At 40.1% G+C, this 16,134-nt stretch overlaps 1 protein-coding gene across 1 annotated transcript in view; it reads left to right on the top strand.

Moving 5' to 3' along the window:
* Window positions 1-16,134, top strand: part of LOC147018114 (inositol 1,4,5-trisphosphate-gated calcium channel ITPR1-like) — a 489,954-nt gene that overhangs the window by 78,505 nt on the left and 395,315 nt on the right. The window contains exon 5 of the mRNA XM_085900071.1: window positions 8,205-8,363. Within this exon, the coding sequence (XP_085756197.1) occupies window positions 8,205-8,363 (159 nt within the window). The remainder of the gene's footprint in view (window positions 1-8,204; window positions 8,364-16,134) is intronic.

The raw sequence follows: 16,134 nt of genomic DNA, 5'->3' as shown, positions 1-16,134 counted from the left end.
GCACATAAATCATCATCAAAACATAGATAGATAATTTATGACATATCAAGAACATCCTAGCAAAATTACTTATGAGTAAAAACGTCACGTGTGTGTCTGTAACCAAAGTTTATTGATTTATTAACTATTGTCTAAGTTGTGCAGTTAACATTGGTTAACAACATGTCATGGTCCATGAAATGGTTAATGAGGCATTTAATGAAAATAGGAAAGAATGAAGGATTACATGCACTGTAATGCAGCCCTCTTTTATTCCTTCTTTGTTCTTTCTAAATTTCTTCTTTCCTGTTCCGTTTGATTGCAAAGAAAAACTTTCCTGATCCATATCTTCTCAAGCGGCTGGCAGGATGGCCGAGAGGTACACACACTCGTCTCCAAGCTTTCTAATCTGAGTTTGAATCCTATAAACTGTCATCCTGGTGTTTCACAGGCAGGGCGATTCATCATTGTTTGTGCTGCCCCTCAGATGGACAGCCGGGTGTCCCGTCTGCTATCATGAGTTGGTAGATGTTAAAGATCCCACGGTGTTCTTCGCCAAGAGAGTGGCATTATCACCGGCATCCTGGCCAAATTACAAATTACTGCCCCGACTCACTGCTGGGAAGACAATGGCAATGCACCCAGTCCCACCCTTAAGGCGCTCTCACACCTCGACGATTTAGCCAGCGTATGCCGACTTATGAAAAATTTGTCTAAAACGCTGGCACACATCGAATACGTTTTGGGTAAGTTTTGTATACGTTAAGAGCAAGCTGAAAAACATTGCCATACGTCGTAGTACACTGGCTTTCATCGTTGTACTTTGCGGTTGTCCTCAAATTTTAGCATGCTTGAAATTTTACGACGTTTGCCAGCGTATGACTCACACGTTCCGCTACGCTGGCCATAAGTTGTAGGCACGTTATGCGATCGTTGACACATGTCGACACACGTTACTTTTAAGTTACTCATAACTCAAAAGACGTCGAGGTAATAATTAGCGTACCCGAAACTTATTTATAACCTATGAGTAACGTGTTGTAGGCACGTTACACGATCGTTGACACATGTCGAGGAACGTTATGTGATCATTGACACACGTCGAGGCACGTTACTTGTAAGTTACTCAGAAGTCAAAAGACGTCGAGGTAATGATTAGCGTACCCGAAACTTATTTATAACCTATGAGTAACGTGTTGTAGGTATGTTACACGATCGTTGACACATGTCGAGGCACGTTATGTGATCGTTGACACACGTCGAGGCACGTTACTTGTAAGTTACTCATAAGTCAAAAGATGTCGAGGTAATGATTAGCGTACCCGAAACTTATTTATAACCTATGAGTAACGTGCTTTGAATCTATGTGTAACGTACCTCCAACGCATATTGACGTATGTAGACGTATTTGATTGACGTCTTCTGGACGAACACAGAACTTACTGAACGCGTTTCTAATTTATAGCTACCGTATAATGGCGTATTGGTAGAGTTAAAAAAAAACAAAACCAACAATAACTTCCGATATTTCGCCACGTGCCGTTAAGTCACGTCTGACTGCCTCTTCAGTTTGCTCATGTCTTATTCTTAGTTCCTCCTCTGTGAATATTTTCTGTTTGAGGATATTTTCACGTCGACGTCGAAACTTAAAAGCAAATGTCCGAATATATTTTAAAATTCGTGATAGACTAAATAAAAAAAATAAAACCAATGTCACTGGCAGGGTGACCCATATCTTGCCAAAAGGTGACCACGTGTGACTTCTTTAAGGTCATACTGAGGTGAACAGAGCTGCTATCCACCAGGAGCGACTCCTTGAGGAATATCTGCCTACGAGAGATTCCGATGAGAATCGTTCTACAGAGTAACCATGAAAAATATGCGTTTGCCTCATAATGTCACCAAATGACGTCATAATCTCTCAAGCTTGACATATCTAGAAAGCACTCATCGAGGTGTTCAATTTGAGGTACTCCACGATATGGTTCCTAAAACTTGAAAATTTGACCTTGGGGTCAAATATGTTTGACCTTAGGCGTTAACCATGAAGGTCAAGGCCAATTGCCACCAAAAACTAATCAGCTGAGCGCCAGACCATATACTGCATTCCCATAAAGTTTGGAGACGATTCGATTAAAATTACTCAAAAAATAAGGGTTTTGTCAACTCCCCTGATTTGTGACAGTGACCTTGACCTTTGACCTTGACCTTCAAAATTTTATGCGCTGAAAGGGACCTCTATAGGCCTCTGATATGCGAAGTTACAAAAATTTCCAATGATAACTGTGCTCTGCAGAGTGATTTATACGTGATTACAGACAAAAAAAAACATATGAAGGTCAAGGCCAATCGCCACCAAAAATTAATGAGCTGAGCTCCAGACCATGAACTATATTCCCATGAAGTTTGAAGACGATCCGATCAAAATTACTCAAAAAATAAGGGTTTTGTCGACTCCCGTGATTTGCGACAAAGTGACCTTGACCTTTGACCTTGACCTTCAAAATTTTGTGCACTGAAAGGGACCTCTATAGGCCTCTGATATGCGAAGTTACAAAAATTTCCAATGATAACTGTGCTCTGCAGAATTTCTTATACGTGATTACAGACAAACGAACAAAAAAAAAACATACAAGCTGACTAACATATCTTGCAAAAACTTCGTTTTGGCAAGATAATAATTTAAAAAAAACAACAACAACCAGATATTTCATCACGTGTCTATCACTTGACGAGGAGCCAAGGAGAAAAAAAGAAAATGTGCCTTGACGGAGAAAATAAGTTTCGGGTATGCTAAACATTACCTCGACGTGTTTCGACTTATGAGTAACTTATGAGGAACTTGTGTCGACGTGTGTCAACGATCGCATATCGTGCCTACAACTTATTCCCAGCGTAGTGGAACGTGTGAGCCATACGGCGAGTACATCGTAAAATTTTCAGCATGCTTGAAATTTCACGACGTACTAAACATAACACGAAATATGACAGCGTACTTCATCGTTTTTCAGCGTGCTCCTCACGTATACACAACTTACCCATACAGTATTCGACGTGTGCCAGCGTTTTAGACACATTTTTCATAGGTCAGCATACGCTGGCTAAATTGTCAAGGTGTGACTGCGTGGTTGCCACTTTCAATCTTCAGGCGGTTATGATTTAAATCGGCGTGCGGCAGGTTTTTAACAAGCTACGCCACGAGTTCGTCGGTGATACGTGCAGCGCGCTATGCCTAAGTTAAACTTTCGTTGGGCATAGGTTGTGAATGCCGACAACAGGCTAAGCATTCGTTGGTATAAGTTATCTATAAGACAACGAAACGTTCTGTGCCTGTTACTAATATGTTATGCATACGACCAATACGTTATGAATACGACCAAAACTTAAAAAAAAACATCAAAATTTCAGCGTACGCCAACGTTTTACATACATTTTTATACGTTGCCATTGCTGGCTAAATCGTCAAGGTGTGATAGACAGCGCCTTTACAAGCAGACAAAGACCTGCCTTCAGGCAGGGCACACAATTAATCAATCAATCTTCTCAAGCTCTTTCTCGTTTTTTCATGAACAATTGTTATCTTTTCTAATTCTCTCCTCTCCATGCAGTGCACATCTGGAGTGAATGGTGTGCCTCCATTTCTGTGATTTCTCTCTTTCACTTTCCTTCTTCCATGTCTTTCAGATTTCTGCATTCTGTCACTAATGTCACTAATGTATTTTCGACTCACATTTACATCTGTGCACCTGGAATTAGGCAGTCGTCAGTGTGAACCTTTACTCATGCGTTACAGTTTATTTTCCACGGTTTCTGCAATATATGTTTTAAGGTTAAATAAATCCAATCGGATTGTTTGCTTATTCTGACATGTTGGAAGAACAAAAAAAATCATTAAAAATATAATCTCTCTGTTGAGCAACAAGAAAGACAGCTTGATTCAAAAACAGATACATTACGCTTCACAAACAATGGGCACAGATTTTGTGCACAGCACTCAATGGAAACAAAATGGCTTCAAATTGCAAGTTGTCGCTATTCCTAGTAAATAGAGACTATAGGTAGAACTAAAATTGAAATGTAATATTTTCTGTTGACATTGTTACATGAAACTTCAACCCATCTTTTTTGGCTGTCCACATTTATTATAATGTACTAGCAGGGACCTGCGGAACATCCACACAATGTAAAATGTAACTTGAAGTCCTCACCTCTCCCCCCCACCCTGTCATGAACCCCTAGTCATCAATCCTCTTGTCCCAAACTCAAAGTCTTCAACCTCCACCTCCCAACCCTCCCCCACCCCAACCACAACTCCTCAACCTCTTTCCCTATAACCTCAAGCCCCCCCTCCCAATTCTGTCATATCTTCGCCCCTCTCCTCCCCCCCTCTGGTCCCAACCCCAACTGTTCTCCCTTTCTCATCCTCCTCCCACCCATAAAAGCAAACAGGCAGGGCATCCCCACATTGATCATTACATATTTCATCATTGCCTCATCGAAACAGCAGAATATGTAACTTTTTCCCCTCCACTATCATTGCTATTACTGACTTCAAAGAAACTGCGATCGAGACAACTCCTTCAGGTTGTCTGTCCGACTCACAATCCCACGAGAAATGCGGAAACCCAGTGAAATTGCCACTCTCAAATGACCATGATGATCCTAAGTGTGGCAATAAACAACTATAAACCAATTATCTTCTTTGTTTCCAGTTTAGAATGATTTTCAATTTTGTTTTACTGCCAAGCAGGCAGAGTAAAAATATCATCTCACTCCTCTCTGTGCATTCATGATCAGGACAAATTCAGACACTAAGTATGTAAAATGGCAGGTTAGTTTTTTGTTTCATGTTCCGATTCATGTTCAAAATATAATATTCAATTTAAATAAGTTCTTCCTCGATCATAAATTGACATTTTCAGACAGACAGACGAAATGGAAGGACATGAACCAATTGCTTTACGCCGCTTTTCGTGTCACTTGTTTGGGGTAATGGCATTGGTTTTATGGTCACTGGTTTAGTTATTTAAGAGAAAATGGTCAGAAATAATATCAAAGGCCGCATAACCTCCTGGGTTAAAGCCCTGCTTGAGAGAATGCCACATATGTAGTTATTTGGACATTGTATAGGAAACAGACTGCTGTCTCAACCACTGAGGCCTATACATACTGTGATCTTCACATGGCCCAAGATGCCTATTGGCTCCAACCTTCGATATTTGATGATGATTCTTTTAACAGTCGCTTTGGTCATTTACACTGAAGGGAAAACTTATACGGAGGGCATGGCGATTGTGAAGATGACAGGTCAGAACCAACATGGCAGCCATATGATTTTTCAAGTTAAATTGGAGTGGAGTCAATGAGAACTGTCCAACCAATGAGTGGAAACTGGAATGTCACGCACGCACACACACACACACACACACACACACACACACACACACACACACACACACACACACACACACACACACACACACACACACACACACACACACACACTGAACAAGCATATAATTACTGCATATAGATAATGTGTTTGTGTATAAATGAGGGCAGTTCCTGGTTTATGATGACTTTTTATTCTAGAAAATCAAAAGTTAAGAGATGGTGTTGAAACCTTGCCTAATTCTCAAAATAATCCCAATTGTAAATGTACACACTTGTCCCATCAATATGCTCGCTACCAGCACCTCAATGCCATTTGTGTGGAAATAGTTGGGATGATTACTTAGGTAGTTCAAGACACGTGCTTTAACCTTTACACCATTTGTGAACATAATGCCACCCAGATGTTCTTGAAGAGGTCGAAGATGAAAATCTCTTCATTTTCGTAATTGGGAAAAATAAAAGAAGCTGACATGTCTGGACTATAAAGGGGATTATATACAATTTCCCAACCCATCTCCACTCGATTTGTCATGGTCATAATTGCCAGATGATAGCAATCATTACGTGCAATGAAGTCATACCCAAATACATTGTACCTGGTTCTCTGCACATGGCTGGTCTCACTCCATGCATAACAATTCACAAGTACTGTGTATTGATTTTCCCACGTTCAAGAAATTAGACACAAATTATACCCTTCTGGCCCTGAAACGCTATTACCATTGTGTTTTGGCTCATGGTTGAACCGGTAGTTTTTTTTTTTTGGTGGTGGGAACAAAGAATGTCAACACTCCATGCTAGCTCGCTTTAACTCTGGAATGACATGAGAGACCCACGTCTCATAATAGATGAAGATTTTCTTCAAGAAATCGTCTCTCTCCCTTTTGCCATTAAATGACACCACCATCTCAGATCATCCCCAATCCAAAACCATGATCTTTTCTACCCTCGCTAACCCCCTCAACCCCACCACCTGATAGCACACCGACGTTGGCCCAATGTAATTGTTTTGACCAACGGAAATCCGCTTGCGACTGTTTTGACGTTTGCCGATGTATTGCGCAACGTCGGTGTGCTATCTGGGAATGGATGTTTCTACCATATACGGCACACATTTGGCAGACTTCATCATAAACCGATGCATATGATCACGCTTTCTATCACTAGACGCCATTTTAAAAACTGACGATCACAAGACTTCAGATTTTAAAGTTGGTATCCACTCGTTATTATGAATGATGTGAGTACACAGGTTGAAGGAAGGTTTTGGAAGTTTCCACTTTTTGTAAATAGACCTTTCACATTTTAACAATTATCAATGTACTTTATTACCTCCACGCCCCAAAGGTGGACAGAGGTTATGTTTTGACCCCTGTCTGGTTGTTTGTCTGTTCGTTACTTACGAAATCTAAATATTTCGGAAGTATATTGATGACTTCCGTCCTCTGTTTGTGTGTTTGTTTGTAGGCACGATAACTCGAGAATGGAAGAAGCTACCAATGTCAAATTACACCACGTGATTAAGGAGGGTGATGGCTAGCGCTGATTTGATTTTGGTCAAAATCGGTCAAAGATCAAGGTCACAGTGAGGTGAAACATTCGATTTTTGATGGTTTGGTACAGAATCATCGTAGAAACTTCTGGTTTGCGTCGCCACCTTCTCCAGAGACAGCTTTTATTAGACAAGGTCAGAGGTCAAGTTGACGATTTCATCAGTACCAGTCTATGACTGCTTGTTTGTTTGTTTGTTTGTTTGTTTGTAGGATATCTCAAAAATTTGTGGACGGATTTGGATCACATTTTGTGGGCAGGTTCGGTGTGTGACAAGAACGAATTGATTCGATGTTGGTGAAGATCTGGATCCGGATCCGACTCCGAAAATTTTTAAGTGATTCTTCACCATTGAGAGATCGGCCTAAAAACGATATATAACACGATATCTCAAAAAGTTGTGGACGGATTTGGACAAAACTTGGTGGACATGTTGGGTGTGTGACAAGGAAGAATTTTTTTAGATTTTGGTGAAGATCAAAATCCAGATCAGGATCCGGGCGGAGGTGTGCACTCTACTGAGTGCCCTTCTTGTTTCACACTTATTATTATCTCGTACAGCGGCGGATTATCTCGTACAGATTAATTTTTATTTTTTGATCTTCTGAAAGGGGCTTTTGTTCCATTAAAACATTCTTATTTTTCAGAAGTAACAATGCCTTCTTTGAAAGCAAGAGCATCACAAAAACTATGCAACATAACTGCACTTGGAATTGGCATCAAATATATGAGGAGCCAGATCTTAAACTTGTATCATCGTGATTTCAAGATGATACACCATGCCACCGTGGTGTTAAGCTGCTACGCGCAGAAAATAAAAATCCATCATTGCTGGTGCCCCAAGGCCTGGCATATCAGTCAGAAGTCATGGAAAACTCAGGCAGGGACTGAGCAGACCATGAAATATTGGTTGAAAAATCTGTCTGGATTGAAGATGGTTTATTATCCAGATTGATTGGAGGATGAGGGAACTGGAAGAGAGAATAGTGGATTGATGAGTTACATCCATGATCGGGGTTCGAATGTTAAAAATTGAGAACACCATGACATAAACAAATGTCTTCAAATTTTTGTTTCCAAAAAATATTCATCCACTCGGACAAGCATTCTTCTCGGGTTTCATCTATTTTTAAATCAGAATAACAAAAGGAAACCAACGTATCATACTGACTTGGCAATGCGCTTTGCAGTCTCTGGAGGATTTCATTACATAACAACTCGAAATGATCAAACTTCCCATGTGATTTGCCCATCCCCCTCACCTATCCCCTCCTTTCCAGCTGCTGCATCTCAAAAGCAACAAGTTTCTGACTGTGAACAAGCGCCTGCCAGCTCTTCTCGAAAAGAACGCAATGCGTGTGTCATTGGACGCAGCCGGTAACGAGGGCTCTTGGTTATACATCCAGCCATTTTACAAGCTACGGGCTCCGGGAGACGGTGTAAGCACAATATCTAAACCACACACCTCATATTTGCTGCCAACACGACCCTGAAACGCATCTTTCGTACACTCGAGAACTAAGGGATCACTGTGCATTTCCATTTTTACTAATTCTTTATTCTTATGTGTTTGTAATTTCTCTGCATCTTATCATGTTTCTTCACCCATTAGAGGGCCACTCTATTTATTACATGCTTTCTTCCACGTCCTCCATACATGTCCCTTCCCAATTCTCCAAAGCTCCAGTCTCCTCCCAATGTTCTTCCGTTTCACTCTACACTCCCTTGCCCTCGTCCAGTTTGCCATGTAAGGTCTTCATTTCAAGCAGATACTGTCCGGCTGGTGATGCCTGAAGGGAGACGTTAATATCCTAAACTAATAATTAAAACCTCGAGCTTGTACATTTCCCACTTTGGGGAGTGTTGTCGTCAGTAATTTGCGGAGGGATTTTTCTCTCCATTGTGTGTACCAACTAATAGATGTCTCCTTGCCTTGCTCACATGCGCTGCTTCACATCAGCAGCGGCTAGCTTGCCAATCACTCATAATCCCAAACTCATCAGCTGTTGCAAAATCGAATGTAATCTGTTTAGTCTCGTTTGAGGTCCTGCAGAATCTGTGCAATCTCATAATTAATTGCAACCGCCTGATGCTGCTTGGGCATGCAATCTCACGGTGCATTTGCCTGATGAATTTCCCAGACTGGCACCTATTAGGTAGTTCTTTGTCAATTACACCATTCGATCTTTCGTTTCTACAAATGATTAAAAACAGATGGAATATCCAGGTTTAATGAATAGCTGCTAGATCCCACCACTCTGATAATTTAAACAGTGGTGCTCATCATTATGTCAATAGTTTTAATACGGTCGAGGAATATCAAATGAGGGTTTAAAAAAAAATTCTTATTCACCCAGAAATCGTTTTCTCCATGTCAAAATGGCATGAACATTTTCCTTTTGATGATGTGATGGAAAGCAAATGTGTACGGTACCAGGTGATACGATGTGCAATCTAATTTTATCCGTGTTTCTGAAATATTACTCTTTTTATTCGAGTTCTCATGAGACCTTCTTGGATTGGGTTTCCCCTTCATCAGTACAAAATTAGAGCCCCTCCAGTTCCATCCATTAAGGTTTTTAATATGGCTACCCGGCATTGGTATCATGACCATTATGTACAAGGTGAAAATCCTTCAGGAACCAATATGAACTCATTTTCACACGACCCTTCGAACAAAGCTAAGAGGGTGGTGAAAACTTGATTTGAAATTTTGTTTATAAAAGGCAGGGTAATGTGTGTGAAAGATTAATAGTTTCTGAGAGAGTTTCTTACTTCTGCTACCGAAGGTGAAGGAGGTTATGTTTTCACCCGTGTCTGTCTGTCTGTCTGTTTGTTTGCTTGTTTGTGTGCAGGATATCTCAAAAAGTTGCGGACGGATTCGGACAAAACTTGGTGGACATGTTGCGTGTGTGGCAACAACTAATTGATTCGATTTTGGCGAAGATCCGGATCCAGATTCAGATACGAGAATTATTTAATTTTTAAAGTGATTCTTCACCATAGAGAGATAGGGCCAAAAATGATGTATAGCATGATATTTGAAAAATGTAATGGGCCCGATATGCTCTACTGGATCAGACTTTGCGTGGCGGAGGTATGCGCGTTACCAAGTGCCATTCGAGGATTCATAGCTTTTTAAAATAATACCGATAATCAGGTGTTTCCTGCTTTCATTCAACTGCTGCAAATCAAGGCGGCAGCAAGTGAGATAAGAAAGAGGGTGGGATAGGAAATCATTACGAATTTTCTTTGTCAACAAAGATATCAATCAGGGATCGGGGATCAGTACTCGGACTATTACTATTCATTATTTACATCAATGATTTGGATAATGCGGTAAAGAGTAAGCTTTCCAAATTTGCAGATGACACAAAGCTTGGAGGTAAGGTGGATAGCAGAGGGGGTGGTGATCAGATACAGGAAAGTATTTATACTTGTATCGATTGGGCAAAAGACTGGCAGATGGAATTTAACCTGCACAAGTGTAAGGTGTTGGGTATGGGGAAGAACAATGAAAATAGAGATTACAGGATGCAAGGGGTAATTTTGGAGCGTGTCACACAGAAGGATCTGGGGGTGGTAATAGATATGGGAGGTAAGCAGTCAGCACATTGCCAGGCAGCTATAGGTAAAGCAAATGGGGGTTTAGGTTGTATTCGGAGGGGGATCATTTATATAACAAAAGAGGTGGTGATAACAGTGTACAGGAATTTAGTGAGGCCACATCCAGAACATTGTGTGCAATTTTGGTCACCACAACTCAGTAAGGACATAGATGCAATCGAGAGGGTTCAGCACAGGGCTAAGCTTGGTGTTCGCTTAGTGGTTAGGGTGGTGGCTTGGGATCCTAGGGTCCTAAGTTCAAGCCCGGTTGGCCGCTGAATTAATATACAGCAGGAGGTTGACTCAGCCTGTCATCCTTCCGAGGTCGGAAAAATGAGTACCAGTGTACTGGTAAGGGGGACACTGCATCAGCGGCATAGCCGCATCCCAACCAATGATGCAACCAGCAGCCACAGGCTGCACTCGATAGAGAGAGCGAGAGTGCAGGGCTACGAGATTGATTCCATGCCTAACTAGACTCAGCTATAAGGAGCGGTTGAAGGAGACAGGGCTTTATACACGAGAAAGGAGGCGGTTACGAGGAGATATTATAGAGATGTTTAAGATAATTAAAGGTCGAGATAAAATAAGGGCAAATTAATTATTCAACAGAGTAGACAGTGATGGAACCAGGGACCACAGCCTGAGAGTAAAGAAGAGGAGAATTAACATGGTATCAAGGCAGGGGACTTTTACTCATAGAGTAGTTAATGCACGGAATGGCCTCCCTGGAAAGGTAGTGGCAGCAGAAAAAGTAGATAAGTTTAAATTGGAATTAGATAGATACCTGGAAGTTATGGAGATGGAGGGGTAAAGGGATGTTTACAGGACTTTTATGTCGTTTGAGTATTGATGGGTGGGTGATTGTGTGCATGTGTACGGAGTGTTGTTGGTGGGGGGTCTCTATAAGGGGTGTTGTGTGGTTGATGTGTGTTTTTAATCAAGCCCATGCCCCCTCCCCTGAGGGGAAGAAAAGGAAAAAAATATAAAAAATACAAAAACTACAAAAAAATTTTTTTTTCATTTATTAAAAACTTCTTTTTGCATTTTCTTCCTTGGATCTTGTGTGAATGGATTAGTGTGGTGTTCATGCAGGCATGATGGGCTGAATGTCCTCCACCTGTGTTGGATTTCCTTGTATCTCCTTGTATCAGTCATGTTGAAATTTACAGATAATTGGTTGTATCATTTGGTGATGAGTGGCTGTCAAGATTGGCCACATTAAAAAAAAAGCCTAATGTTGTGGCTTTATGGTTCGGGTGGCTGGCTTAATATTTTATTGTCTTGAGTTCAAGCTCTTGTTACGGCCATTGGAATTAACACCCTGCAGGTTGACTCAGCGTGCCATCCTTCCGAGGTTTCTGAAATGAGTGCCAGTGTGCTGGTAACAGCCGGTATTGCATCAGCAGCACAGCTTCACCCTCAAAAAAGAATGCGCCAAGCAACCACATTCTGCATACGAGGAAATAAAAAAATCCATATTAAAATGCAATTTGGAGGAAAACGTTTTTGAGGAATGAGGCGACGAATCATTGGCTACGTACACATCTGAAAGTTTTGTCGAAAAAATTGACAGACAGCACTTTCCACTGCCATGGGGAAAGTGTTTGTTCAAGGCTGAAGAATACCTTGAAAGGCAATGCAAGTGTCATTTATGTAATGTACACACAAGCTAAATTACGAGCGTAAACAAAAGTCAAGGTCAAATTTGAAGCACGCTTTTACATTCCAGCATCAAGAGACGACTCTTCTCACGAGAGTCGGAGAGAGAAAACCTTGTCCATCATGAAATACATGATGAATTGAATATTTGTTTAAGGACTCTCTAAAATAGTTTATCCTCAGCTGTAGTTTGTAGAAATTAACCACATTCACCAACACGGTGGCCCGTGGGCAGTGACGACTTTCAGCTTCACATTGGGGAACGTTCACACACTTGGTCATTACAAATTGGTCTTGTTCATCCAAACTTGGAAAATGGAATCAATGAAAGTGGTTCATTCCCTGGAAATTGGAACGTGGATTGTTTTGTGTTGAGATAACGTCTTTTTCATCCAAACATTTTGAGCAAAATAGTTTGAAGAGAAAGAGCTTTCAAAAATGTTTGTCCATGTGCAAAGCTTATGCTCATCTCAAATAGTCATTTACCACATCAGTAAACAAGATATGGTCTCTATCCTCAAATAGTCATTTACCACATCAGTTAACCATACATGGTCTCCATCCTCAAATAGTCACTTACGATATGAGTTAACCATACATGATCTCCATCCTCAAATAGTCATTTACCACATCAGTAAACAAGATATGGTCTCTATCCTCAAATAGTCATTTACCACATCAATAACCATACATGGTCTCCATCCTCAAATAGTCACTTACGACATGAGTTAACCATACATGATCTCCATCCTCAAATAGTCATTTACCACATCAGTTAACCATACATGGTCTCCATCCTCAAATAGTCACTTACGATATGAGTTAACCATACATGATCTCCATCCTCAAATAGTCATTTACCACATCAGTAAACAAGATATGGTCTCTATCCTCAAATAGTCATTTACCACATCAATAACCATACATGGTCTCCATCCTCAAATAGTCACTTACGACATGAGTTAACCATACATGGTCTCCATCCTCAAATAGTCACTTACCACATGAGTTAACCATACATGATCTCCATCCTCAAATAGTCATTTACCACATGAGTTAACCATACATGGTCTCCATCCTCAAATAGTCATTTACCACATGAGTTAACCATACATGGTCTCCATCCTCAAATAATAATTTACCACATGAGTTAACCATACATGGTCTCCATCCTCAAATAATCATTCACCACATTAGTTAACCAGATATGGTCTCCATCCTCAAATAGTCATTTACCACATGAGTTAACCATACATGATCTCCATCCTCAAATAGTCATTTACCACATGAGTTAACCATACATGATCTCCATCCTCAAATAGTCATTTACCACATGAGTTAACCATACATGATCTCCATCCTCAAATAGTCATTTACCACATGAGTTAACCATACATGGTCTCCATCCTCAAATAGTCATTTTCCACATTAGTTAACCATACATGGTCTCCATCCTCAAATAGTCACTTACGACATGAGTTAACCATACATGATCTCCATCCTCAAATAGTCATTTACCACATGAGTTAACCATACATGATCTCCATCCTCAAATCGTCATTTACCACATTAGTTAACCAGACATGATCTCCATCCTCAAATAGTCACTTACGACATGAGTTAACCATACATGATCTCCATCCTCAAATAGTCATTTACCGCATTAGTTAACCATACATGGTCTCCATCCTCAAATAGTCACTTACGACATGAGTTAACCATACATGATCTCAATCCTCAAATAGTCATTTACCACATGAGTTAACCATACATGATCTCCATCCTCAAATAGTCATTTACCGCATTAGTTAACTATACATGGTCTCCATCCTCAAATAGTCACTTACGACATGAGTTAACCATACATGATCTCCATCCTCAAATAGTCATTTACCGCATTAGTTAACCAGACATGGTCTCCATCCTCAAATAGTCAGTTACAACATGAGTTAACCATACATGATCTCAATCCTCAAATAGTCATTTACCACATGAGTTAACCATACATGATCTCCATCCTCAAATAGTCATTTACCGCATTAGTTAACTATACATGGTCTCCATCCTCAAATAGTCACTTACGACATGAGTTAACCATACATGATCTCCATCCTCAAATAGTCATTTACCACATGAGTTAACCATACATGGTCTCCATCCTCAAATAGTCACTTACCACATGAGTTAACCATACATGATCTCCATCCTCAAATAGTCATTTACCACATGAGTTAACCATACATGGTCTCCATCCTCAAATAGACATTTACCACATGAGTTAACCATACATGATCTCCATCCTCAAATAGTCATTTACCACATGAGTTAACCATACATGGTCTCCATCCTCAAATAGTCATTTACCACATTAGTTAACCATACATGGTCTCCATCCTCAAATAGTCACTTACGACATGAGTTAACCATACATGATCTCCATCCTCAAATAGTCATTTACCACATGAGTTAACCATACATGATCTCCATCCTCAAATAGTCATTTACCACATGAGTTAACCATACATGGTCTCCATCCTCAAATAGTCACTTACGACATGAGTTAACCATACATGATCTCCATCCTCAAATAGTCATTTACCACATGAGTTAACCATACATGACCTCCGTCCTCAAATAGTCATTTACCACATGAGTTAACCATACATGATCTCCATCTTCAAATAGTCATTTACCACATGAGTTAACCATACATGATCTCCATCCTCAAATAGTAATTTACCACATTAGTTAACCAGACATGATCTCCATCCTCAAATAGTCACTTACGACATGAGTTAACCATACATGATCTCCATCCTCAAATAGTCATTTACCACATTAGTTAACCATACATGGTCTCCATCCTCAAATAATAATTTACCACATGAGTTAACCATACATGGTCTCCATCCTCAAATAGTCATTTACCACATGAGTTAACCATACATGATCTCAATCCTCAAATAGTCATTTACCACATGAGTTAACCATACATGATCTCCATCCTCAAATAGTCATTTACCGCATTAGTTAACTATACATGGTCTCCATCCTCAAATAGTCACTTACGACATGAGTTAACCATACATGATCTCCATCCTCAAATAGTCATTTACCGCATTAGTTAACCAGACATGGTCTCCATCCTCAAATAGTCAGTTACAACATGAGTTAACCATACATGATCTCCATCCTCAAATAGTCATTTACCACATGAGTTAACCATACATGATCTCCATCCTCAAATAGTCATTTACCACATCAGTAAACAAGATATGGTCTCCATCCTCAAATAGTCACTTACGACATGAGTTAACCATACATGATCTCCATCCTCAAATAGTCATTTACCACATGAGTTAACCATACATGGTCTCCATCCTCAAATAGTCACTTACCACATGAGTTAACCATACATGATCTCCATCCTCAAATAGTCATTTACCACATGAGTTAACCATACATGGTCTCCATCCTCAAATAGTCATTTACCACATGAGTTAACCATACATGGTCTCCATCCTCAAATAATAATTTACCACATGAGTTAACCATACATGGTCTCCATCCTCAAATAATCATTCACCACATTAGTTAACCATACATGGTCTCCATCCTCAAATAGTCACTTACGACATGAGTTAACCATACATGATCTCCATCCTCAAATAGTCATTTACCACATGAGTTAACCATACATGATCTCCATCCTCAAATAGTCATTTACCACATGAGTTAACCATACATGGTCTCCATCCTCAAATAGTCACTTACCACATGAGTTAACCATACATGATCTCCATCCTCAAATAGTCATTTACCACATGAGTTAACCATACATGACCTCCGTCCTCAAATAGTCATTTACCACATGAGTTAACCATACATGATCTCCATCTTCAAATAGTCATTTACCACATGAGTTAAACATACGTGATCCCC

Source organism: Eptatretus burgeri, chromosome 10 (genome assembly GCF_056783735.1).
Source record: "Eptatretus burgeri isolate ZD-2024b chromosome 10, Ebu_testis_v1, whole genome shotgun sequence".
Lineage (NCBI taxonomy): Eukaryota > Metazoa > Chordata > Myxini > Myxiniformes > Myxinidae > Eptatretus > Eptatretus burgeri.
Note: the sequence above shows the minus strand (reverse complement) of the source record. Positions and strands in the feature narration are given on the sequence as shown.